The 25,839-nt window shown below is 43.3% G+C and overlaps 1 protein-coding gene and 1 non-coding gene across 2 annotated transcripts in view; both read right to left on the bottom strand.

Moving 5' to 3' along the window:
• The window catches only part of PDZD8 (PDZ domain containing 8), a 61,672-nt gene extending 45,624 nt beyond the window's left edge, over positions 1-16,048 (bottom strand). The window contains exon 1 of the mRNA XM_024555562.3: positions 14,937-16,048. Coding sequence (XP_024411330.3) covers positions 14,937-15,802 — 866 coding nt within the window. The 5' untranslated portion in view covers positions 15,803-16,048. The remainder of the gene's footprint in view (positions 1-14,936) is intronic.
• A 9,324-nt stretch (positions 16,049-25,372) lies between these two features.
• LOC112300518 (U1 spliceosomal RNA) lies at positions 25,373-25,533 on the bottom strand. Its single transcript, XR_002974399.1, has one exon. It is a non-coding gene; the product is annotated as a U1 spliceosomal RNA (small nuclear RNA).
• Positions 25,534-25,839: the final 306 nt, after the last annotated feature.

Here is a 25,839-nt window from a genome sequence, read left to right as displayed (position 1 = left end):
CCCATTTTGTAGATGAAGAAACTGAGACACAGAGGTTAAACAATTTGCTCAAGTAACACAAGCTGTGAGTGGTAGAGCCAAGGTAGGAATGGCAGTGTGGCTCCAAAATCTGTGTTCTTAATCACTGCCTCTGAAAAGGTGTTAGAAACAGAAATAGTTATTATACAAATGGTTGCTTCTGAAAAGTGTGATTCAGGAGAGGAAAGCAGAGGGTTTAAAAGTAATTGCTGATCTTCATTTTAAGTCCTTCTGTAATATTTGATTTTTTTATTTGATGTTTAAATTATGGGCATTAACTAAAATGAAAAGATGGACTATGCCAAATGTTGAAGAGGATGTGAACCTCTAGTACAGGCTATTATAACTGCTTTGAAAACTACGGGGCAGTATCTACTAAATCTGAATAGCTGCATAACCAATGATCCGACAATCCTACTCCTGGATATATCCAACAGAAATGTGGACAAATGTTCACTATAAGATTTGTGTAAGAATATTCATACCTGAAACCTGTGTAATTTTGTTAACCAGTGTCACCCCACTAAAGAATATTCATAACAGCACTAATCCAACTGCCCACCCATAACAGACAGAATCAACTGAGGTACATTCACACTGAAATACTCTACAGCAATACAATAAACCATATTTATACACAGTGAATTTATCAACTACATCTATACACAGTACACATGGATTAATCTCACAAACATATTATTAACTAAAGAAGCTAGAAAAACAATGGTGCACACAGTAGGACTCAATTTATCTAAAGGTCAAAAAGAGGCAAAAAAAGGAAAAAACCCAAAGGCGGTGGTGGCAGAAGTCAGGACGGGAGCTACTCCTAGGCAGAGCAGTGAGGAGGCAGCGTGGGTGGCAAGAGGGACTTCCCGGTTCTTGGTACTATTCTACTGCTTGTTCTGACTGCTGCTCTGCTCACTTGGTAAAAATTCACTGAGCTGAATCTTCATGATTAGTGTACTTATTAAAACTTTAAAAGAAAAAACATTTAATTTTAAAATGTGAAGACTTTGGCAACATTTTAAAAATATATAATTAAATTTTATACCTGTAAGAGTAGCTAAGCATTCTCATATGTGAATCTGAATCTTTTTTTAAAAGATATTTAATTAATTAAGCTATTACTGTTGTCCCAATTTTTCACCCTTTGCCCCCCTCCACCCAGTACCCCCACTTCTCCTGGCAACCCCTCCCCCTCAGTTCATGTCCATGGGTCAGGCATATAAATTCTTTGGCTACTCTATTTCCTATACTATTCTTAACATCCCTCTGTCTGTCCTGTACCTACCAATCTGTACTTCTTAATCCCTGCACCTTCACCCCCATTTTTCCCCTTCCCCGTCACCTGATAACCCTCCAAATAATCTCCGTTACCTATGATTCTATTTCTGTTCTGCTTGTTTGCTTAGTTTTATATTCAATTATTGATAGTTGTGAATTTGTTGCCATTTTAATATCCATTGTTTTGCTCTCCTTTTTCTTAAGTAAGTCCCTTTAACATTTCATATAATAATGGCTTAGTGGTGGTGAACTCCTTTACCTTTACCTTGTCTGGGAAGCACTTTATCTGCCCTTCAACTCTAAATGATAGCTTTGCTGGATAGAGTAATCTAGGTTGTAGGTCCTTGCCTTCCATCACTTTGAATACTTCTTGCCGTCCCTTCTAGCCTGCAAAGTTTCTTTTGAGAAATCAGCTGATAAGCTTAAGGGAACTCCTTTGCAGATAACTCTCTGCTTTTCTCTTGCTGCTTTTAAGATTCTCTCTTTACCTTTAACATTTGGCATTTTAATTATGATGTGTCTTGGTGTGGTCCTCTTTGGGTCCCTCTTGTTTGGGACTTTCTGAACTTTATGTCTATTTCTTTCACCAAATTAGAGAAGTTTCTTTCATTATTTTTTCAAATAAGTTTTCAATTTCTTGCTCTTTCTCTTTCCCCCGTCTCGCCTATAATTAGAATGTTGGTACGTTTGAAGTTGTCCTAGAAGCTTCTTAGCCTATCCTTGTTTTTTTGGATTCTTTTTTCTTTTTGCTGTTGTGATTGAATTTTTTTCTTCCTTACGTTTCAAATAATTGATTTGATTTGTGGCTTCATCTACTCTACTGTTGGCTCCCTGTAAATTTTTCTTATTTCACTTAGTGTAACTAACCTTCATTTCTGCCTGGGTCTTTTGAATGCTCTTGAAGTATCCAATGAGTTCTTTGGGCAACCAGTATTTTAACTCTGCACTTGATAAGACTGCTTATCTCCCCTTTGGTTATTTCTTTTTCTGGAGTTTTGTTCTGTTCTTTCATTTGGGCCATATTTCTTTGTCTCCTCATTTTGGCAGCCTCCCTGTGTTTGTTTCTCTGTATTAGGTAGAGCTGCCTGTCTTAGTAGCATGGCCTATTGTAGAAAAGCTTACTGGTAAGTTGGATAGAGCGGAGTCTTAGGTAATCGCCAAGGTGGGGCAACCTGTGTGAGCCAGGTTGATGGAGTCTCTGATATGGTGTCGTTGCTCTGTGGCTCTGTGTGGGGGAGGGCTCAGAGAGGGTACCATGCCACTGCCTGGCCTCTGGAGTTTTGTTTAGGAGGAGGCTGTCCCCCGGCACTCGCCTTGATGCTAGACACTTCAGTTTCTCCATATGCCACTGGTGCCCCTCCAGCTGCTGCGCTGGTGCTGGAGCCCAGAGGGAGTGAGTCTATGTAGGTCCTAAGTCCATTGCAGACCCTTTAAGAGGAGATGCCTGAGAATACTGCAGTTTCTTAGACTGCCCCAACTCCCACTGGTTTTTACAACCAGAAGTTATGGAGACTTATCTTCCTGGTGGTGGATCCCTGGGCTGGGTGGTCTGGTGTAGGGCTGGGATCCCTCACTTCCAAGGTATCCCTCCCAATTTTTAGTTGTTTACTTCTCCCAATTTTTATCCATCACACGTGAGTGTGAGACTGACTGTTCCATGACTCTGCCCCTCCTACCCACCTGGATTAATGTGACTTCTTTAATTCCTTGGTTGTCAGACTTCCACACAGCTTGATTTTCTGATGATTCTTGGTGATGGTTGTTTTGTAGTTTAGCTGTACTTTTTGCTGTGGTTGTGTGAGGAGGCGAGCTGTGTTTACTATGCCTCCATCTTGACTGGAGTCCTCCACCACAATCTTCTTTTTAACATCTAAAATATATTTTTGTTCTAAGATGTTTTTTTGAAGACTGCTCTATAAGCACCCCGAATGCCAGCTGGTGACAATTCCGTCACATGGCAACAAAAAAACTGTTTGCAAACACTATGATATTTAGGAAAAAAGGTTTACTACAAACCCAATATAAAAATAGTGAGAGGTCTGAATCTACTCGTGACTTCGGGATGGGCAAAGTAATAAATCTGCTAGTTTTCAGCTCAAAGGGAAAACTTTCCAACAATCAGAGCTAGTCAAAAAAGGACACAGCTCTCTCATTGTACTGCATGCCTTCTACCTCTAGAAATATTCAGGCAGAAGCTGGATAAGGCTTTGTCAAGGAGGGAAGGTATTGTGAAGAGAACGCAAAATTTAAAATCCTACAAATATATAGTTCCAATTCCCAGAGATTTGTTTGAAAATAATCATGGAGGGGAGCATGGGGATAGATGGATGATCAAAAGTGGCCACAAGTTAATTATCTGCCTATGGACAATGGGAGTTCACTGAACTACTCTCCTAACTTCTGAGTAAGTCTGAAATTTTCCATAATGAAGAACCAGAAGAGGTTCGTTCTATACACTAAAACCACCTGGGTTCTCTCCTCCCCTTTCTCTTCTACACGTTCCTAAGCAACATCATTTGCTCTTACTGTTTCTGTAAGTTCCATATATTGATGCTTAAAAGTAAAGTAAACAATTTTTCTTCAAACTTGTTCCTCTCCTGTTTTCTCTTATTGGCACCACCAATTTCATAGCCACCAGGAAACCCGCAGTTACCTTTTGCTCCTCCTCACAACCAATGAGTTCTGCCTCTATTCCCTTATAATATTGCTAACATGTCTCTTCTGTTCTTCTGTGTGCCCCATTGGCCTGGTTCAGGTTTTCTTGATTAGTTAGAATGTTGTGATTTCTGAAATTATGATTCCTCTTCTTAAAAAGACTATTTTTTAAACCAAAACCAAAAACCTCTTTACTTTTTCTTTAATAAAAAGCTATCTTACATGACTACTACAAAGATTTAGAGAGTTCACAGGTGTTAAGCACCTAGTAGAGATCTTGGCACATAATGGGCACACAAATAGTGATTTTCTTCTTTCTCAATGATCAACTTTTATCAAACTGTTGTCCTCGCTGAACCTCTAAAGATACTGCACAATATTCTGATTCTGTCCCTTTGCTATTTCTTCCACCTGCACTGTATTTCCATCCCATCTCCCTGTGTATAAAACTAAACTGTCTTTTAACAGAGAGCTCAGCTGTCATCTCCTCTCTTCACTAACTCTGCTGACTTGGGAATAGAGAGACCAATCAAAGTTAGACACTCAGAGACTACAGTCTTATTTCAGGCTCAGGAATACAAACATTACATCCTGGCTAGGAAAGAAAGTAGAACAAGCAGCTATAAACAGGCAGCTAGGAGTTTGTGTGGTTTTTTCCTTTTAGTCTCAGTAAGAAACTAGCAAACCTAAGTGTGCTCCAAATCCTCCTACGCCAAATATAGAAACTAGATAAATCAGGTGATCATTTTCAAAATGTTTCTTCATTTATTGTTCTTCAGAGGCACCTCAGTGTACTTTTAAATAATGAGTTCCCTGTTGCATTTAAATATAGTTACCAAACCTCAATGAGCCATATTTTATGGTGCACGTTACATGTCAAGTACGGCACACTAACACAAAAGTAGGTATAACCTAGAGAGAACACAAAGTGCACGTGGTTCAAAATACTCTTAATTTTCTGTATGTATTGATTGGTGAGCCATGAGCCTAAATCTCAAATCTTCAATTTTATTTAGACAATTTGATTAACATCACACTAAAAAGACAATTCATACACCAGGCTGCTCCACGCTTACTAAAGTCAGTACTGCCACATTATTTCTCCTAAGAGACTGCCTGCTAACCACTCTGATCCCGTGACTAGCCCCACGTGGTAAGCTCCTTTTCACCATTCAAGTTCTATTTCAAAGTCACCTCATCTCTGTAACCTGTCCCCTCCCTCTACCGTCTTGTAATTACTTCCTCGTCTGTGTTCCAAAAGCACTTTATACACATTTCTACTATGCCACTAGCCACCCCGTTTACATGTCTGTCTGTCTCTAGCTCTCCCCAGAGCACCCCCTCCTCCCGACTCAACTGCGATGCCTGAGGAAAAGAAACACAGGACAGGTAGCGCAGAGCAGCAGTTACAGCCAAGCTCTTGGAGCCAAGCAGCTGGGCTCAGAGTCCCGTTCTGTCACATTCCAGCCATGTGACTCTGAGCAAACTCTTGACTGTAAGTCTCAGTTTCCTCATATGCAAAAGGAGGAGAATAATTACACCTCCACCTCACGGGACCGTTATCAGGGTTGCATAAAATAATAAAAAAGCTCTTCACAGCCTTCACTTCTCAGCTTCTTTCTGACAAGACAATTTAAGGAAGTGTCAAGCACACAGGTTTTAGAGTCAGTACTTGGTTCTGAATTTTAGTTCTAACACTTACTAGCTTTGAGACCCTGGGCAAGCGACTCTAACTTTGAGAGCCCCCGGATCTTCAGCAGTAGACAGTTATTGTAAGGATTAGATGAGAAAGTTCATGTAAGCATCTGGCACAGTGAGGTGCTCTAGAAACATTTCCTATCACACTTTCTATTTACCTATTTAAGGCTGATCTGCTAGAGACACGGTAGACAGCAAATGTCTTCCCTTCCACAAGGAATCGTTTCAGAGCTCAGCATTCACCACATACGATGTTCAAGGTCATAGCTGTCTGTCTTCCTCAGGTTTCAGAGTCCACATGGCCATAATTTCAGTCACCATACTAATTGGTTTTTTAAAAAATCGTGTTCTTTGTGAGGATATCAAATTAACAATAGGCAGTGTGCCTCCCTACCCTAAGTATCAGCTTTCTACCTCTGCGTCACAGAGCTTTATAACCAAGGCTTACGTTAAGCAGAATATATTAAGAAACTGGCTTACAGAAACCAATGGAGAAATGTTCTATTTATGGAATTTCTTGGTGCGCACTATAGGGACAAAGTCCATACTTGGCAAAATGATTTTAATTTCTGTACTCCTAAGGAGAAAAAAGTGCTCCAGAATAATTCTAAAACTAAGAACAAGGATAACAGATACCATTACAAAAAGCCTTACCCCCACTCTTCCATACATCCTTCTACCTAACAAGAAATGTTCACTTTTATCCAAACTCCTGATTCTGCACAGAATAATCAATATCTAAAATGCCTCACGATTTTCTGAAGTGGTTTTAGATGCACACGGAACAAAGGAGTGATAATAGAGGTCGCAGGTCCCTCATAATAGAACTCAATAGCTGGTGACTCACAGGTGAGTCAATGTTAACCGATATCCCGTGCACCAGAGATAAAGTATCAAATGAGTTGCTCAAGGAACCAAAGTAATCCTCTTGACCATGTCTGATAAATCTCATATCTTTTTATGTTCATCACAACCTATATTATGAGGGTCCCTTACCACAGCCTATGATGAATCAAAATTCCCAGTTTTTGCAAAGCTTAAAAATAAATGGGGGTGGGGGGTGGGGAGGCAGAAACATGAGAACTGTCCTCAAATCCAAACTCCTTCTATTCCTCTTTACCAGCTCCCCCAACACATGCCTTTAAACAAGAGAATATAAAAAGTACCACTTTACATGTTTCCAGCACACCTGTCAATTACACTTTCATATACATCCTTGATTCTCATGATTCATAACAATGTACAGCCTTGTAAGTCTTATATTACATATGAAGAAACCAATGATGAGGATGTTCAAGTGGCTTTCCATGATCACATGGTAAATGATACAGTCAAAGCTGCAACAATCCCGGTGCTCCTTACAAAAGCAATACTATAAGTCAATTAAAAATAATGTATCTAATATCTGTGAAAGCTGATTTAGCAGATGGTAAAAATAAGTGATCTTCAGGTTAGACCAGCAGTTCTCAAATACTTTGTTCACAGAATCCCTGTATTTTTAGAAATTAGTAAAGACTCCAAAGTCCTGTTCTTTATGTGGGCTATATCCACTGATATTTACTACGTTAGAAATTAAATATGTGACACTTTTAAATGGAAGAGTAACTCAAGCTCACATGCCATAGCCACCAGGGTGATAATGTCACCACTGCATCATGTAACTCCTGGAGAACTCCACGGTACACTTGTGAGGGAATGAGAGTGAAAAAGGCAAGTAACATTTCTGTATTATATGAGAACAGTTCTGATTGGTAGATGCCCCAAGACTAAAGGTCTTGGAGATCCAGCAGAGTCACCAAGCCACACTTTGGAAACCACTGAGCTAGACAGAACCAACTCTTAGCTACGGCAATTCCTAAATTCTGAGTTGTAACCCATTTCTCACTACTAGATTAAAAATAAATCTTGAAGGAAGGAGTGTCTTATTTATTCCCTCTTAGCACTAACTGTCTTTGCAGTGCACAGGGCCCTGGACAAAAATGGTATCAAACATTTACTGAATACATTAAACGTCTTTTGAAGTCTAGTGAATGAGGGAAGAGAAAACATCTTAAAGTCAAAATTATTACCTCTCTACTATGGTAAAGACAACGAACAATAAAGTTTATAACACAGAGGTCTGATCTTCTAAAGCCAGTTAGATGTATGGACAAAAACTCCATCCCAGGTGTGAAGTAAGGAACAGCAAAATATCTGAACAAGAGAAATGAGAAAAGCTAGTACTTAACTGTCTCAGCTTCTCATTTTTTTTCTATTCAAATAAAAGCAGCAAGGCTTCTTTTGAAGTATAAATGATTTTTAACATTATCTGTATTCTGCTTCTCGTATAGTTACCTAACATCAGAACTTATTAAATGAAAATATTTTTAAATGATTTGTACCTGCATATTTGAGAAAAATCCCTGCATTAAACCTATGCAAAAATAACAGAGAAGTGCCTAGTGCTACCTTACATTTACATAATTCTTTTCTCCAAGAACTTTAACAACTTCAGATTTTTATTTCATTCAGTCTCAAAAATAACAAGTTGCATGAGTTGCCCAAGGATACACTAAATCAACAAATCAACAGTAATTCTAGAAATAAAATATAAATTCCTAATGATGCAATCCTACTGTTTCAGGACAAGAGGCTGAGTTACTTTCAAGAGAAACCTCCACAGCAGAGTATCCAGCAGGCTCCAGCAATTATCACCATAGTTTCTCTAGCCTAATAAGCTCTTGTTGACTGACACGAATCTTGGAGTAACTGAGTTCAAATTCTAACTCTCTAGTACTAAAAAACTCAAATATTTTGAGTAATTTATCCAGATATTTTAAGTAAGCAACTTACTAAAGCAATAGCCTATAATTCAGATAAATTGTATTCATGGGCTTTATTGCAGACCAAAACTGTCACAAACTTTCTCCTTATACTTCCTTAACCTCAAAGATATCTGAACTAAATTCAATCTGTTTTACCTACCACTCTAGTATTAGTTTTTAAAAAAAGACGCATTTTGCTACAAACATATTTTAAATTCTTCCATATCAAGAGTTTGCAATTCTAGTCCTGATTAAAATCTAAAGTTAAATACTGAGAATAAGCTTTTCAAATATTAAAATAGACCAGACATCACCTCTCCTAAATTTTACAGAAAATAATATTATACTTAATAATGGTGAGAATTACTCTTTACCCTTCAACGAGTAAATCAAATTTCTAAAGCAAAGATTTAATTGATCAATTCATTATTTACCATCTAAATGTTTTAAATGCCTAAATCACAATAATTGAAAGCAGCTTTAAGAAAACCCAACTTGCGCCCTGGCCTGGAGGCTCAGCTGGTGGGGGTATCGTCCAGCACACCAAAAGGCTGCAGATTCAATCCCAGTCAGGGGGCAAAGGGGATGCAACAAATGGATGTTTCTCTCACCTTCCCCCTTCTTCCCTCTGTGTCTCCCCCTCCCTCCCTCTCTTTTTCCCTCCCTATCATATCCTCAGGTGAAGATTAAAAAAAAAAAAAAAAAACTTGCAATAAGTAAAACAGCAAATAAGTTGGAATGTGTTTAGGTGTAGTGAGGAACCTAAGGTCCCAAAATATTATACAACACATAGGAATGACGTGGTTGCCTTCACAGAGACACTGTCTCTCTTCTTGCTGTTTCTCACAAAACTAAAGGTACTAGGTATATCCAATGTGCCCTGACTGGTGTGGCTCAGCCTGCAAATGACCAGGACACTGGTTCAATTCCTGGTCAGGGCACAAGCCTGGGTATGGGGCCAGGTAGGGCCAGGTAGGGCCAGGTCTCCCGCTGGGGGCATGTGACAGGCAACTAATCTGTTTCTCTTGCACATCAATGTTTCTTTCCCTCTCTTTCTCGATCCCTTCCCCTTTCTCTAAAAATAAATAAATAACATCTTAAAAAAATACATATGTATATATCTCCAAATGCCTGTTTAATGAGCTTTAATTGTTGTTTGTTTTCCCTGGAAAGACTAACCATCTTGAGAGCATGAACTGTGTTATAACCATTTTTATCACCTCCACCAGACCTACCACAACACTAGGTGTTGGCAGTCTTCAGGAAGTAACAAACAAAAATAAATGACCTTTTTAAAACAACCTATTTAGCTCTAAGACAATGATCTTTCCATTCCTTTCACATAGAGATATTCATCTGAGCAGTAGTATAACAAAAGCCACAATAGATAAAAACTAGCTACTACTGCATTACATCATTACTGGAGAACAGCAAGAACAATGCACTATGTCCTGGTGCCCACACTCCCAAATACTTCTTAACACTGGGAAGTAAAACCACAACTCCTACAATAAGCAAAAATTATAGCAGGTATTTTAAAGTATTTTCCGGCCTAAGACACTTTTTAAGTTGTCCATATATAGAAAGAAAAGTATGAAAGTAAGTGAAAAAATATAGTATATTACACTTAACTTTACAAATGACTTTGTCAGCTCCCAGCAAATTTACTTGGAAAGTTTTTAAGAAAATATGGATTACTCAAAACCATCTTTATCTTAAATAATTAGTAAAATAGAAAAGCGATAATTAAGAATAAATGTTGTATTTCCCCAGCTCAGAAGACCAAAGAAGAAATAATTCAATTGCAAATCACATTACAGAATATGAATGAGGCTTTCCAGACGAAGCCTAATTTAGTTCTCTGAAATAAAAGGTATATTGAGAGAAGATTTAAATATAAATATGAAAAAGGCTCTATCTAATTAAATACTAAAAGTCTTGACCTTACCTTAGTGAGGACAGCGGTCCTCCTCCATTTTTAATCACTAAGAATATTTTAAAGTTTCCACAAATACTTATCAGACTATTTTCAGGAGTAACAAAATAGTGATAACAAGATAGTCATATCAGAAGACATTCCATGAGCCTGACAAGTGATGGTTTCCCCAAATATTTGTTCCATACTCATTCATTAAATTCAAACACTGTCAATAAGTACATGCCCCCCGCCCCCCGCATTATTTGTAGATCAGAGAAGTGAATGAAAGCAGTCATTATCTACATACTACACTGCAGAGAAATGGAAAATGTTTCAAGGTATCTAAAAATATTCCTGGCAGAATGCTTTTTAAAAATTCAACATTATACTGATAATGTCTTTTATAAAATAAATTGTTCAATGGAAGTCCCTTCAAAAATATGTTTAAAGAGGGCTAAAAATGATCACCCTCCACTATCGCTATTAACTCATCTCGTTTTCACCCCGTTTAAATGGCGAGCATTTAGGGAGGGTCTCAAGTTCACTTGAAGACAGCCAGGCGAGTAGCATCAGAAGTGTAACAAGCAAGTGCGAACTATAAACGACGAATAAGAGCTTCCTGCAGCTGTTATTAGACTCCATCTCTCCATCCTGTTATTGCTATGAGGAATGCAACCCTAGGGCCACAAGATCTTCCAATTTTTCCTGAGAGAATCCAAAAAGCTAAATCATGCAAAATCTTCCATTTTTAAATGCTGGCAATTAAGACAGGAACAAACCAGTAAGAAAACACAATGCAGGCCAAATAAAATGTACCTGCAAACTGAATTTGGCCTCACAATATGTAACCAGTGCTGGCTGCACAGCAATAATATTCTAGGACAACAAGCCTCAGTAAGAATCCCAAATATCTGTGTCCCAGACCTTACACTCCCCAGGACTACTGTACTCAGATTTCATGTTAAAGATGGATTCTCCATGTAGTCAAGAACATCAGTGGTATCTTTCTCTCTTGAGGACTAATTTTTAGGTTAATTTTTAAAAAATATTAGTTTAAAAAAATCTTATGGGTACTTTATTCAGATGCTGGCTATCTGAGAATATGGTAGGCTACGTACCTTCAAAAACCGTCTTAACATCTCATGTCAAGCTGGCCTTTTTATAGGGAGAAGAAAGGGTAGGTAAGGGGTTTGGGAAAAAGGTTTTTAGACAAGAGTTGCAGTTAAAAATACTACTTTAATTTACTATTTTAAAATATACGTTCAAAGGAAAAAGCAAAACAATATTGAGGTGGTTACATTTTGAATTATATTAGTAACATTAGGATTATAGTATCTAGAAAATTTATACATGTTAAAACTCTTTTTAAGAAAATACAATGTTTTACAAACTGTTAGTTGGTTAAAATGAGTGTCATCAGCTGGGTCCTTAGAAAGCAACCACTTGAACTCCTTCACATCTCTCTATGAGACACCAGCAACTGGCAGTTCTGGGCCACCTTCACCTTAGTACCATGAAAATGGAAAAACAAATGAAGGAGGGAAGAGATGACAACCATGTTAACTGGCAAGATATTTCTGTTATATAGTAACAGTGCCAAAGGATCCTAGGACTCAATACAATTTTCTTTCCTACTTTAGCTCTACTACGTAAATTAGGTGGCTAAAAGGAATAAACTAGCAAGACCTTCTACCTGGGAAGAAAATCTACTGGATTAAAAAGAAATGCTATGTGGGGCAGCACCCAAGGTTTAATCCCTTAAGAACAAGGGGTATAGTCCGAGAGAGAGAAAGGCAACCTGGCTTTAACAGAGCAGGATTTCACCACCTGACAGCTCAGTGACTTTAAGCAAATTATTTAACTACTCTGAGCACTATTCCCTCGTTAAAAAAAAAAAAAAAAAAAAAAGGATAAACACTAACTACTTTAATTCTCATTATGAGAATTATGATACATCTTACATGTTTTACTTCCTTCTCTTAGCTGAAACTTGAATCCATATGATCTCACCTTTAACTGGAACATAATCAATAGAAGAAAAAAGCAAACAAAATATAACCAGAGACATTGAAGTTAAGAACAATCTAACAATACCGGGGGGGGGGGGGGGGGGGGGGTCGGGCAGTGGGAAGAGGGGATTACAGAACTACTAAGGACACATGGACAAAATCAAGGGGGAGGGTGGGGGAGGGAGGTGGGTTCAGCTGGGGTGGGGTGGAGGGATGGGGAGAAAAGGCATACAACTGTAACTGAATAACAATTAAAAAAAAACCACTTCTGGTTTGACCTGGCTGGTGTGGCTCAGTGGATTGACTACCAGCTTGCAAATCAAAGGGTAGATTCCCAGTCAGGGCACATGCTTGGGCTGCAGGACTGGTCCCCGGTGGGGGGCGTGCAAGAGGCAACCCCACATTGATATTTCTCTCCCTCTCTATCTCCCTCCCTTCTCCTCTCTCTAAAAATAAATAAAATCTGAAAAAAAAAAAACAAACCCACTTCTGGTAGAATAGCTACACAGACAAGAGAACTCAACACTTTCTGAAACAGTCCTTTTCATCCTCACACTTCTATCATTCTCTTTTACTAAACTAAAATTAGCTTCCTAGTTGTTTCTACCCCATCAGTCACATTCTAGTTTAAATCTTATTAAGTAAAGCTAATTCAAATCTTACTAAGCTCTAGGCTCCCACAAAGGTTGAGGCTGTTCAGTATTGAAGCCCCAACACCTAGAACAATGATAAGCACGTAGTAGGTGTACAGTATTTACAGATTGAGTGATACATTTTGTGCAGTATTTACTAATTGACCATTGAAATGCCTTCTAATATAAAGAGCACACGTGTCTACATTTCTGGATGTGATCATTTAATATTTAAGGTTTAAAACTTTCCTAGTAATGGCTTCATAACTCCGACTCATAATTTCCTTCAGACTTAACTGAATCGAGTCTGAATTTTTACAGACCCTCACAATGGTATGTAATTTCATGGCCACTGTAACTATTCTGTGAAATGTCCTCCAAATAATAAATCAAATTTTATTATCTGAAAGTTAACCAGAAAACCTCAGAATCGAAGTTGTGACAGAACATCAGAATCTGTAACTTTTCTCATGACTTTCTTATTAGCAACACACTGCTATAAACCTCTTCCTGCACGAACACTAGAACTCATTCACAATTTAGTCACTTATGTATGTGCTGCAGCTTAGAGAGCAGGTTCCACAAACCATGTTGTACTGTTGTACTGCACAGAGCAGGAAACCCAGCAGCGAACCACCATCCCCTGCAAACCTTCGGAAATAGTTCCACTACAAAGTAAGCCTGTCCTGCTACCTCACAGTTTTAGTTTGAAGCTGTTACGCTGGGCTATTAACCTAAACGAAGCATAATTAGTAAGGTAAATCTGCCACATACACAAGTCAACAATCCATCCCAAACCCAAACATCAAATATTTCTGGATTATCTGGGTCTCTGATGCTTGCGACTGACAGAAGGTGAGGGATCTCCATAGAAAGAGGCAACTTCCACTAATGAGCACTAGGAAAGGCAAATACCAGATTGACATAATTTCATAATAAAGGACAAAATCCAGAAGAGTCAAATATCTTAATGAACACAAAATTAAAGGACAGAAAGTGAAATTAAATATTCAGGCATTTTAGAAGAAACAGCTACGTACAACCCTTTCTACTCCGACGACCATCCTTCCCGGACCCAAGTCTGGTCCTACAAAACTTCCTTTTCCCCGCCACTTCTCCTATTAAACACACACACACACACACACACACACACACACACACACACACACACACACACACCCAAAACACAAGAGCAAACCCTGTACATTCATCAAATCAGCACAGTACATAAAATTAAGCCACCAGACCCAGGAGGGCTTGCGAAAGTTGCAGTCACTACCTAGCATTAAGATACTCTCTGCAGGGTGACTTCAGGTCCCGAGCGAGCGACTCACGGGTGCAGGGAGCTGACCCAGGAGGGGCAGGGCGCGGGGCTGGGCCACAGCACCTCCCCCGGAGGGCAGGCGTCACCCACACAAAATGTGGAGGACGACCCGAAGTATCCCGCCTCGCTTACAACCGGCCGCGGAGAAGCTTCCTTTACGACAGCTGTCACTGCGAAGGTGGCCTGCAGTTGCAGAACACAGCAGCCCGGGGCCACCAGCGCGTTCTTCCTGCCAAGTGTTCGGCGACAATTTCTCAACGGGGCGAAGGCGATGCTGCAAAGCGCCCGGGCTGCGGCAGCCGCAGAGTTTCTCAGCGGCCCCAGAGCCGACTCCCGGGGTCGGGGAGGCTTCCCCTCCCCTTTCAGGATGCCGCTTCTACGCACACGGACGGCACCTTCCGTGTGAAAACACGCGAAAGGGTTCCCCGCGCCCATCCACGCCCTTCGGGAGAAAAGGTGTGCACGACTGGCCTTTGGCTGAGACCCCGTCCCCGGCTGGGAAGACCCCTGGAAAAGCAGGGGCTCCCACCCCACGCAGGCAGCAGCCTTGCCCCCGCACCTGCCGGGTGCCTTCCCCGCGCCCCTGCCCCTCACCTGATCTTGTAGCTCGGGAGCGTGTGCTTGCGCTTGATGACTTTCTTGAGCTGATTAACGATGATGGAGGTGAGCTGGGGCATGGGCCGCCCTTCAAACTGGGAGCGCACCTCGAAGTCGATTAGCGGGTCCTCCACGAAGGAGAAGAACCAGTGGGTAAAGGGCACACGGGTGAGCACGAAGCGCAGCCTCCCCACCACGCGGGACAGCTTGACGAACAGGTACGCGGACTTGCCGAAGACCAAGTCCACGTCGATGGCCAGGTGGAAACCCCCGTTGTACTCCACCTCCGCCTCGAAGGCCAGCTCCTCCGGGGAGGTGGCGGGCAGCGCCTCCCCCTCGGGGCCGTCGGGCTCCCCGGAGGCGGAGGGCGCCACGGGCCGCAGGAGCCGGATGGTCTTGATGAAGGGCACGGTCTCGCCCAGGAACACGTCCCGCAGGCTGAGCCCCTCCAGCAGGCGCCCGGCCGTCTTGGTCTGCAGCAGCTCCTCGAACTCCACCTTGATCTTCTTGGTGACCCAGCGGCGGGCCAGTGCGGTGTCCCGCAGCTCCCGGAACAGGAACAGGATGATGGCGTTGAGGAAGTAGCAGGTTTCCCGCGTCGGCGGGGCGGGGGTCTCCGCGGCCGGAGCAGCGCCGCCCTCGGGGGGCCCGCCGGCGGGCTCCTCGGCCCCGCCCCCGCCATAAAGGTAGTCCCGCAGGGCCAGGCCCGGCACCGGCCTGAGGTAGCGGAAGCCGTCGCGCGCGCGGGCGGCCTCGTCCGGCGGCGGCTCGGGCTGCCTGCGGTACAGCAGCAGGAACTGGGTGAGCAGCGTGAGGAAGGAGCCCAGCACCGCCGACGCCAGGATCATGAGCAGCAGCCCCATCCCGCCAGCGTCTCCGCCCGGGCAGCCCCGGCAGCTGCTCCCGCGCGCACGGCGCGGCTTTCCTCACGCCGCCGCCCCCGCTGCCTCCATCTTGAGGACATCGGGCGGCGAGGACGGGGCGAGCAGCTCGGAGGGCCGCGTCCTGCGGTTTGGGTCTGCGTCCTGCGACGCCCGAGCCTGCGACGGCCCGCGGCTCCCCAGACGCTCCGGGAGGCGGCTGCTTTGGCCGCGACTGCCGCGGGGGCGGGAGGGGCGGGACGGCGCGTCCCCTCGGCCTTTGCTCATTGGATGAACGACGCGTGACGTCGGTGGCGTACTCGCTCCCGGCGGTGTCGCCTGGCAGCGGGCGCCGGGGCGCGCGCACGTGGGTCCTTCTTGCCTCCTCCAGCGCCCTTCCAGCCCCGCCCCCCACACCCATACTCCTTTCCCCCGCGATCCACGTGGCTGTCACTTGTGAAGCCACTGTCGAAATCGGAGGGGATGACTGGGGCCACCGGTTGGAGGATAAGAGGGCCGGGAGGAGATGGCGCGGCGCGTGGTCGATCCTGGTCCTCCCGTTATCTTCTAGTGCCCCCATCCCCCGTCTTTGGCCGCGGTTCCGGTCTGTTACGTCTGCTGCAGTGTGATTCTTCCACTCGCGCCCGGGAGATGTGGGCTGGCAGGGGATTTCCCTGCAAGGCAGTGCCACGGAGACTTCCTAAACCCAGGACGAGAGAAGACTGACTGCCTCACAGACCGCTGTCGCTGACCAACCATCCCACCAACAGTCCGCGGAGGGTGGGCCCTGGGAGGGAGGGACAGAGAAAAACAATAAGATTTAAACGAGGAGGAAAGAAGTAAAAGAGCTGGGACAAGAAAGGTGAGTGAGATGAATTTGCCAGATGATTAGAAGATGGATAGTGGTTCGCTGTCAAGCTCCTGCAGTGGGATAAGCCCCCTGTGTATTACCTACAACCTTTAGTCCATCCATGAGGCAGTTTTTGTTAGCCCCAGCCGTTTTACAGATACCAACACTGCCGCGCAGAGGCAAACCAAGTTTCCTGGGGTGATGCAGTGGAGCCTGGTTTGTCCAACACTAAATAAACCCCGAGCCCTTGGTCACTTCTCTGTACCATGACACCGAGATTGCTAGGGTTGGAAGGGGGCGTATTGATTCCCTGATGCACCGGAAGAGGGACTTGGGGAGGCGGGGTCGGGGAAGACTTCACGAAATTTTGCACAGGGTAGCACCTTGACCAAAGTCATAGAGGTAATGAAGCCAGGTTGGCAACAACGGTGTTATTCCTCATGCCCTCTGGCTACTTGGTTGTTATAATGCTTATGTGGCTTCAATCACAAGGTCACAACAGTTCTACCTCTATTCCTATGAGGATCAGATATTACACACCCAAAACTCAGACCAGTTCTTGTTGGCCCCAAGGAGCTAGGGCAGGGCTCCTCTCTAGCCCTCCAAGATCTTCAAGGCAGTGTTTGTCTTGACTCTGGGTGATTCTAGAACAAAAAACAGAGTTTGGCCACCTTCTGACCCAGCTGGAGCAGGTAGAGAACTTTGGAACCAGGCCCATCTCGTCTTACTCATGCCCAGGTGTAAGACCAGATGGCTCTTTTACTACAAAAATGCAAGACAGGTGTCTGCTGAGGAACTAGGCTCAACCCCCACATTCCACATCCTAAGAAAGTCTAAGGCCCTACTGGGATTTCTGGGAGCTCAAGGCAACCCCTGTTCTTGTGGTCACCTCTGGCTCCCGGCCTCTGCTTCTGGACTGCTGCCTCAGTTCTACACTCTTTCAACCCAAATGGAAGTTGTAGACCCTTCCTTGGTTTCCACCAAAAACCTTGTTTATAAAATGTATGCACCATTGTAGAAAATGTCACTGAAGCTGGAGATGGGGTGGAGCAAAAGATTAGTTCCTCATGTTACTGAGACACAAAATCCTCAAAATGTATGCTGACCTGTCCTGCATCTTAAAATACTCTTCAGCCACCTCCTCACCCACAGGGAAAGTTGCTGTTCCTCCTAGGAGTGAGTCCTCAGGGTCCCACTCCATCCCACAGGCTCCTCCCTCTCCTTTCCTCCCACCCGCCCCTCCTTCTTACTTCTCCGATGATCTCTGGGAATCCCAAATCTTTGTAATCCATTAGAGTAATTTGATTCCCAGCAAAACTTGTCTCCTGAGGGGTGCACTTCAAATCCATGAAGGAGCTCAGCACACCTTTTGGTAAGATAAAAGAAAAATATTTTTCCCTTGTGTTAAAAATGGTAACATTAGTTGAACACTTACAATAATAAGGGTAATATATATGGAGAATTGACTGTGTGCCAGGCACAGCGTTAAGCATTTTATGTGCTGTATGCCATTTAAGAATAAGAATGTCTGCGAGTGTTGGCCCTGCACTGCCACCCCACCCAAGCCTGGGGGTAGCTGGTCCAGCCCCCAGCTGGCTGATCCATCACAGCCCAGCTGGGCAGGCCTTTCCATGGTTTCAGCCTGCAAATGCCTGCCAGCCTGGGGGGCTTTGCTGCTTTTCCCCTTCACTAGGTCATCAGCTAGCCCAGGGGTTCTTAACCTCAGAACTATTGCCATTTGCAGCTGGAAAATTCCTTATTGTTGGGGCTGTCCTGTGCATTGCAGGAGGTAATGCTGTGTTAATAGAAGCTTATTATTTTTCATGGCATTCCCTGGAAGAATATAAAGTCAACAATCTTTTCTTTCCCTTTAATATTAATGCTGGTTCATGGAAACTCAAGAGTCTGAGAACCTTTGGCTCCAGATCTGAAAATCTATGATTCTGAATAGGTATTTGGAAGAAGAAGGTACTTAGCCTGCCTGGTGACCTTTTAATGAGTTTTAAATGACATCATGAAATTAAGCTGCCCCAACAGCCTTCATGGGAAGTATTCATTTCAAGGGTAAAGGCTGTTGAATACTGGAAAATGTAAGACAAGCATTCTCACCAGCTAGAGAGAGGTATGGGTCACTTCTCCTACTAAACTCTGAATCCTTCCTGGTGAGTGGCAAATAGGATGAGAAAGCCAAAGCCTGTGAATATGGAGAGTTTGGAAGTAGGGTGAAAAGCAACCTAATAAAAATGAAAAAGTGACATAAATTCATGCAAATATAGCAAAATATGGTGAAAAGCAGATAAGTGTAGAATGATTGCCTAAAAACAATACATTAAACCATTTTGTGAACTGTCAGGATTCAATTTCAACCATTTTTGAGCATCCAGCATGTGCCAGGATCTGGGGTTGGTGAATGAATAGGACAGAATCCCTGCCTTTGGGGGTTCCATGTCCAGGTGGATGCAGACACACCCCTACATAACTGATGTTAAGAGATAGTACCCAGTGTATTGTGGGGACAGAGCCTTCTGAAATTGGATTTATGTTAAAAAGACTGGGGAATGTCCAGAAACTCAGCTGAAAAATTTTCAGAAATCTGGGAGTGAAAGGTCTCTCTCTTCCCGCCTCCCAACCCCATCTCCCTCTCTCTCTCATTCCTTCTGGCCCCACCCCCACCCAGTAGCTTGTCTCTACATCTCTCTGCATGTCTGTACCATATTCCTCCATAAGACTTGATTCCTCCTTCCTCAGGGCCTCAGCATGCAGGTAGCTTTGAAAGGCACCAGCTCTATACCCAAATCTTGAGGGGCCCATGTTTCTGGTGCCTAATGTGAAATGATGCTATTTCAATTTCAGGTGCTGGAGGAGAAACCCCAGATGGGCTCTCCTAATCCTACCGCTTATGCCCAAGGGTCTTGCTTCTTCTGGGCTGCTGGTGGGTAGAGCAATTTCTCCAAAGAAGGGGAGAGGATTGAGAATGAGCATAGATGGGCAATTCTAGGTCAATGGGAGATGAAGTGTTAATTCTGGCTGGGGGAGTTTCTTGGGGCCAGTGGATTTGCATTGGCCTTTGAGGATGAGAAGGGCATTCTAATCAGGAAAGGCCAAAGTTCAGAAGTTGGAAACCCAACAGAGTTTAGGGAAATTGAGACCAGGATGGCTGGAGGGTGGTTTGAAAGTGGTCAATGCAGGAGGAAAATAGAGATTAAAAAAAAGAAAAAGTAAAGTAGGATTGAGCCAAATTATGTAGGGTTTGAATGCCAGGGCAAGTTTGGCTTCTATTCTGCAGTTTTTGTAAAGTTGCCAAAGGTTTTTAAGCCAAGAGCATAGCTTTAACCCTTTTCCTTCCACCGCCCAAGTCGCACTGTTGCTAGAGTGATATTTCTCCAGGACAAATCTGGTCTTGTCACTTCATGGCTAAAAGTTCTTCAATGGCTCCCCACAGCCATATTAATAACAATAATGGCTATCATACATCAAAAGCGTAGCAACTGGGAAGGGTTGTACTCAGCACTTTAGAAGCATTTTCATTCTCATAACTGCCTTTTGGGGTCAGTAGCATCATGTCCATTTGACAGGTAAGGAAACACGCATAATGCAGATAAAAAACCTGATAAAGGTCACTAAGTTAGTAAATGGAGGAGCAGAGATTTGAGTAAGCTCTGTCTAACCCCAAAGCCTCCCCTTTTAGGGTACAGTCCAAACTCGTCAGCACTGGAAACCACTCTCTTTGGGATCTAGTCTTTGCTTACACTCTAGCCGCCCTCTCACACGCGCTCTGTCAACAAAGCCCGTTGGCTCTACCTTCAAAATACACTTGGAATTTTACCATTTCCACATTCACTCTCCTGGTTCAAGCACCATCTTGAGCCTGGATTACTGGAGTAGTCATTTAACTGGCCTCTTTGCTTCTGTCCCCAACACCTCAGTGTCTGTTCAAACACAGAAGCCAAAGTGACCATGGTCAGCACAAGTTCAATCATGTCATTCATCTGTTCAAAAACACTGGTGGTTCCTGTCATGGGCAAAATAGTGCCCTCCCTCCCCCAAAGATGTCTGTGTCCTAGTCCCTGTGAGTATGTTATGTTACATGACAAAGGGGAATTAATGTTACAGATCGTTACTAATTAAAGGTTGCTAATCAGCTGACCTAAAAATAGGGTGATTATTCCGGATTAGCCAGTCGTGCCCAATGTAATCACGAGAGTCCTTAAAAGTGGAAGAAAGAGGCAGAAGGGAAGATCAGAACGATATGACCATATAACATGAGAAAGACTCAACCCAGCATTGCTAGCTTTGAAGATGGAAGGGGACTAGGAGCTCAGAATGTGAGCGGCAAAGAAGGGGCTCCCCAGAGCCCCCAGAAAGGAATGCAGCCCTGCCAACACCTTGATTTCAGTCCAGTGAGATCTGCTGGACATTGGGCTTTTGACTTCCAGAACTTTCAGACAATGAAATCTGTGTCGTTTAAGCCCCTAAGTATGTGGTGGTTTGTTGTAGCAGCCACAAGAAAGGAATACAGTTCCCACTCTCAAGCAAGGTGACATGTCCCCTGTAACCTCTGGGGCCTCACCTGCCACTTTCTACCTCATTCATGCTTTTTAAAAAATATTTTATGTATGTATGTATGTGTGTATTTATTTATTGTTGCCATTACAGATATACCCCATTTCCCCCCACTTTGCCCCCCTCCATGCAGCCCTTCCTTTTCCCTGGCCTTCACCACACTGTTGTCTGTGTCCATGGGCTATTCATATGTGTTCTTTGGCCAATCCCTCCACCTCATTCACTCTTCAGCCACACTGGTCTCTTGCTCCAGCCACACAGCTCTGTAGAATAAATGCATGATTTTGAAACTTCATTTTCTAGAAGAAGGAGAAGAGAAGTGACTTGCCCACCATCCCCAGCAAGGACCTGAACCCAGGACTCTTGCCCAGTGACCAGTGGGTTATTATTTCTATTGTACTTAGCTTACACTTCAGCTTCCGCCCCCAGAAAGCCATATGATTAAATCTCTCTTGGCCACCTAGCAAAGTGTTCAAATTCCCTTCCAATGAGGGAATCTTTACATAGATTGTAATATTCTTTGCCAGAGGAGTAGTTCATTTCTTTCTGCATGAAATTCAATGATGGAAACAGTTCTTTTAAAAGAGAAAGAAATTTCTGGAGCATCAGGTTGTACTGACCCAGACGGGCAAATTTCTTAGGAGAAAAGCCGGGCCTGGCCTTCCTTCAGCCAAGGAGGGTTTACTGTGTGGATTTCTATTTATACCCCGGGACATGGAGTGAGCTACACGGAAACCTGGAGACAGTCCTCAGCATTGTTGGCAGTACCAGTCTGAGTGCAAACAGCCCTCCCTTTTTGCTGACCTGGCATTTCTATTTCCTCATGAGAAGGTTTGATTCGTAAGCTTGCAGCCACTCAGTGGAGGGCTGCCACTGGACAATTGTGCTGAGTCACTTCGAAGCTGATCCGCCTCCCTGTGTCCAGCTGGTAGGTGCTGCAGGCTGTTCCAGGACTGATCTCTGGTTCAGTCAGCTCTGCTCACAAGGGCAGAGGTGGCTTTCCCTACAGAGCTTATGGGTACCAGCTTGGCGGCTATAAGCGGGCCCATTCTGTTGTTTGGATTTTTTTTTTTTTTTTTGTCCGTGTAACATTCCTTTCCTTTGGAAACTTCTCCTTCTAGGTTGTGCTCTCAGGGTTCTCATTTCCAGCCCTCTCCACCCTCCCCAGCCTCAAGGATAGCCATGTGACCAATGTCCGGCCAGCTTATAGGACTCAATCCCTTTCAATGCTGATTGTTCTAGAGAGGGTGGACAGGGGACTCAAGCAGGGCCCATCAGAATCCACACCCAAGAAGAATATCCAGACCATAGAAAGTAGACTCACTCCTCCTGCTAGGGTGGCTAACCTTGGGAGAATGTGATTCTGGAGGTGCCCAGTGGGAAAAAACGCTTGTTTGTGCAGGACGCTAAGCAGAGTCGTGCAAAGATGAAAAGTGAATGAAGAGATGATTCTTGAGATGGTGAGTCCCTGATTCAAGTGGTGTGGGCTCTGTTATCTGTTGCTCTTGCATTCTCTGAGCCTCCCCACTGACCTTCCCAGCTATGTGAACTGATGCATTCCCTTCCTGCTGTATACAAGGCTTCAATTGTGTTTCTGTCACTTGTTCCCAAAGGAGTCTGGCTAATACAAGGGGCTTAGGTAGGAAGAAGCTGATAGGGACCCCTGTGATGGGCAAGAGAAGACATAGACCCCATTCCTGCAGGGGTTAAAGCCGGTTTCCTCAAAGGGGTCTTTGGAGAGCCTGGCCTGGGACATCCCAAATTGTAAGAATATATTTGGCTCCTGAGGAATCCTAATGAAGACTAGATCTATTATCTCCTATCCACTTTCCCTCTTAAAACACTGCAGTGGCTTCCCACAGATGTGAGGATCAAGGACACAACCCTTAACAGGTCTACAAGGCCTGACCTCCATGGTCTGGATCAGGGGTCTGCAAATTTTTCCTGTAAAGGACAGAGAGTAAATGTTTTAGGCTCTGTGGGTCATAAGGTCTCTGTCTGAACGACTCAACTCTGCCGTTGTAGCCGAAAGCAGCCACAGTCAGTAAGCACGCAAACGAATGTGGCTAAGCTCCAATAAAACTTCATTCGGGAGAATAGGCAGCGGGCCGTATTTGCCCACTCCCTGGTCTGGAAGGTCTGGAACCTTGCCCTCCATGCGCACATCCAGCCCTGCCGGCCTCCAGTCAGGGTCTTCACGCCCTACCCCACGGGCCCCCTTCTCTCACAGGGCGCTCAGCCTGGCACATTCTCCCGAACCCTTGTATGTTTAGCCCTGCCACCCCCCCAATCGCTGCTCAGCTGTCGCTTTCCCGGGGAGCTTCCCTGATACCCTGGGCCCGGGCCAGACTCCCCTGGTATGCTGTCCTGATGCACACTCTCTCTTTCGTGTTATTTGTGTTGTAGTTGTAATTTTTCAGGGTTTCTTGTTGATTTTCTGTCTATCTCCCCATTGGATAATGATTCCCATATGTACGAGGCCCTGTCTGTTTTGTTCAGTGCCTAGAACAGTGTTTAGAGCATTGTGGTAACGTAACATACATTTACTTTGAAAAGAAAAGGAGCGGGGAAGGGAGGGAGGATGGGAGAGGAGAGGGAGAGAAAGATGGAAGGAGGAAAGAAGGAATCGGTCCTCTGAATCTGGCTATAAAATGCCTGAGGATTCAAGAGCAAAGGAAAAAAAGGATGTTTTTCACCTCTGCCCATTGCTGTAATCAGTAGAACATGAAGACCTGGCAGTCCTTCTTGTCCATTCAGACATTTGGTGGCCTTTGGTGCTTGGGGATGTTCCCTGGAGCTGACATCAGATCTTGGGCTTGACTGTGGAATTGGGGACTTTTTTTTTTTGCAGCCCTTTTTCCCACCGTCCTGACCCTCCCACATTGCCTTCTGTGTGTCCAAGTTCTCCATGAAGATGTCAGCCAAGTTCAGCTCTCCCAAAGTGCCCTTTCCCAAAGTTGCTCAGATCTCCTGGGGTCAGATCCCAGCTCCAGGATTTACTGGTTATATGACCTTGAGCAAGTCACTTAAACACACCAAAGGTCAGTGTCCTCTCTGTAAAGTGAGGGTAATAAAATTACCTATGACAGGGTGTTTGAGAGGATTTAATGAGATAATATGTAGACATTACTTAAAGTCTGGCATGCTTAGTGTCAATAAGTGAACTATTAATAGCTCATTTTTAGAAAAAGAACAATCTGATGATCTCATTGAAGCAATCTGGCTCATCTTTAAAATATGTGGGGTCAAATGGTCTAAATGTTTAAAAATTATAAGTCAAGGTTTTAATTGAATTTTTCTTCTACATTGACAAATATTGCTTCATAATGGCAAAGTTATTTTTAAAATTGGAAAACTATAGTTTTAAACAACTGAAAGTTGCCAAAATATCAAAAATAACTGAATTTAATTATTATTGTACATGTGCTATTGGTGGCCCAGAAATATTTGGATGAGTGGTAAAATAAAGCCATATTTTATGATTTATATATTCTCTACAACCTATTTTTTTGCATTCATGTCATAAAAAAAATCACTAGTTATATAATTATAATCAATATGTATACATAATTTATGTGCCATTGACAAAGATCTAAAGGATTAAAATTAACATGTAATTATCTTCAAAGAGTATCAAATTTGAATATATTTCCATCAAAATGTAAATGAAAGTAAAAGTAAAAAATAAGAATTGAATATTTTAGAAGAAAGTTTATTTTTAAAGCATAAAGCATCATAATAATGTATAAAAACTATAAATATTTTCACACAAATAAAACTATTTACACCTGGCCAGTGTGGCTTAGTTGGTTGGGGCATCTCCCCGTAGACCTTTTGAAAGGTCACAAGTTTGATTCCCCGCCAGGGCACATGCCTGGGTTGTGGGTTCCATCACTGGTCAGGGCATGCACAAGAGGCAACCAATTGATGTTTCTCTCTCACATCGATGTTTTTGCTCCTCTCTCTCCCTCCCTTCCCCTCTCTCTGAAATCAATAAGCATGTCCTCAGGTGAGAATAAAAACAAACAAACAAAACTATTTACAATTCTAGGACTCATTCTTTGAACTTAGTTGCCAATATAAATAATCAGTATCATACTTCACTCATGTTATCCCTAGATTTGCAAATATTTATATTTAAGAATAATATGAATATTTTTTAAGGGAAAGCACAAACACAGTCCCCCACTGCCAAATTATGGAGTTGAGTTTCCCACATTTGGGGAAAACACATCGGTTATCACACCCAGAATGCAATGGGTGAGCCTCCCCTGGGAAAACCACCTTCTCGGTCTCGGTATCTCCCCTACCAGGTAAGTAAGAATAGTTCAGTATTAGAGTGTGTTTCTCAACTGCCCATGTGCACTCTCTTTTGTGAACATGCTAACTCATCATTACTTTAGAAACTACAACTGGAACACAAATAAAAGGAAGAAAAAGATGCTCAGCATTGGCAGGAATGATACTGTACTATATACAAATATCTGTTTAATTCATGCTGTCTGAGGGGGAAGGAATTGACAAGTGAGTTAAATTGCCTTTTCTGTTGTTAAAGGCTCCTATCACTTCAGTCCCCTCTGTCCTCTGAAACGACATCCATCTCAGACGTTGGCAGCAGCAACTTACA

The sequence above is a fragment of the Desmodus rotundus genome, chromosome 4 (genome assembly GCF_022682495.2).
Source record: "Desmodus rotundus isolate HL8 chromosome 4, HLdesRot8A.1, whole genome shotgun sequence".
Lineage (NCBI taxonomy): Eukaryota > Metazoa > Chordata > Mammalia > Chiroptera > Phyllostomidae > Desmodus > Desmodus rotundus.
Note: the sequence above shows the minus strand (reverse complement) of the source record. Positions and strands in the feature narration are given on the sequence as shown.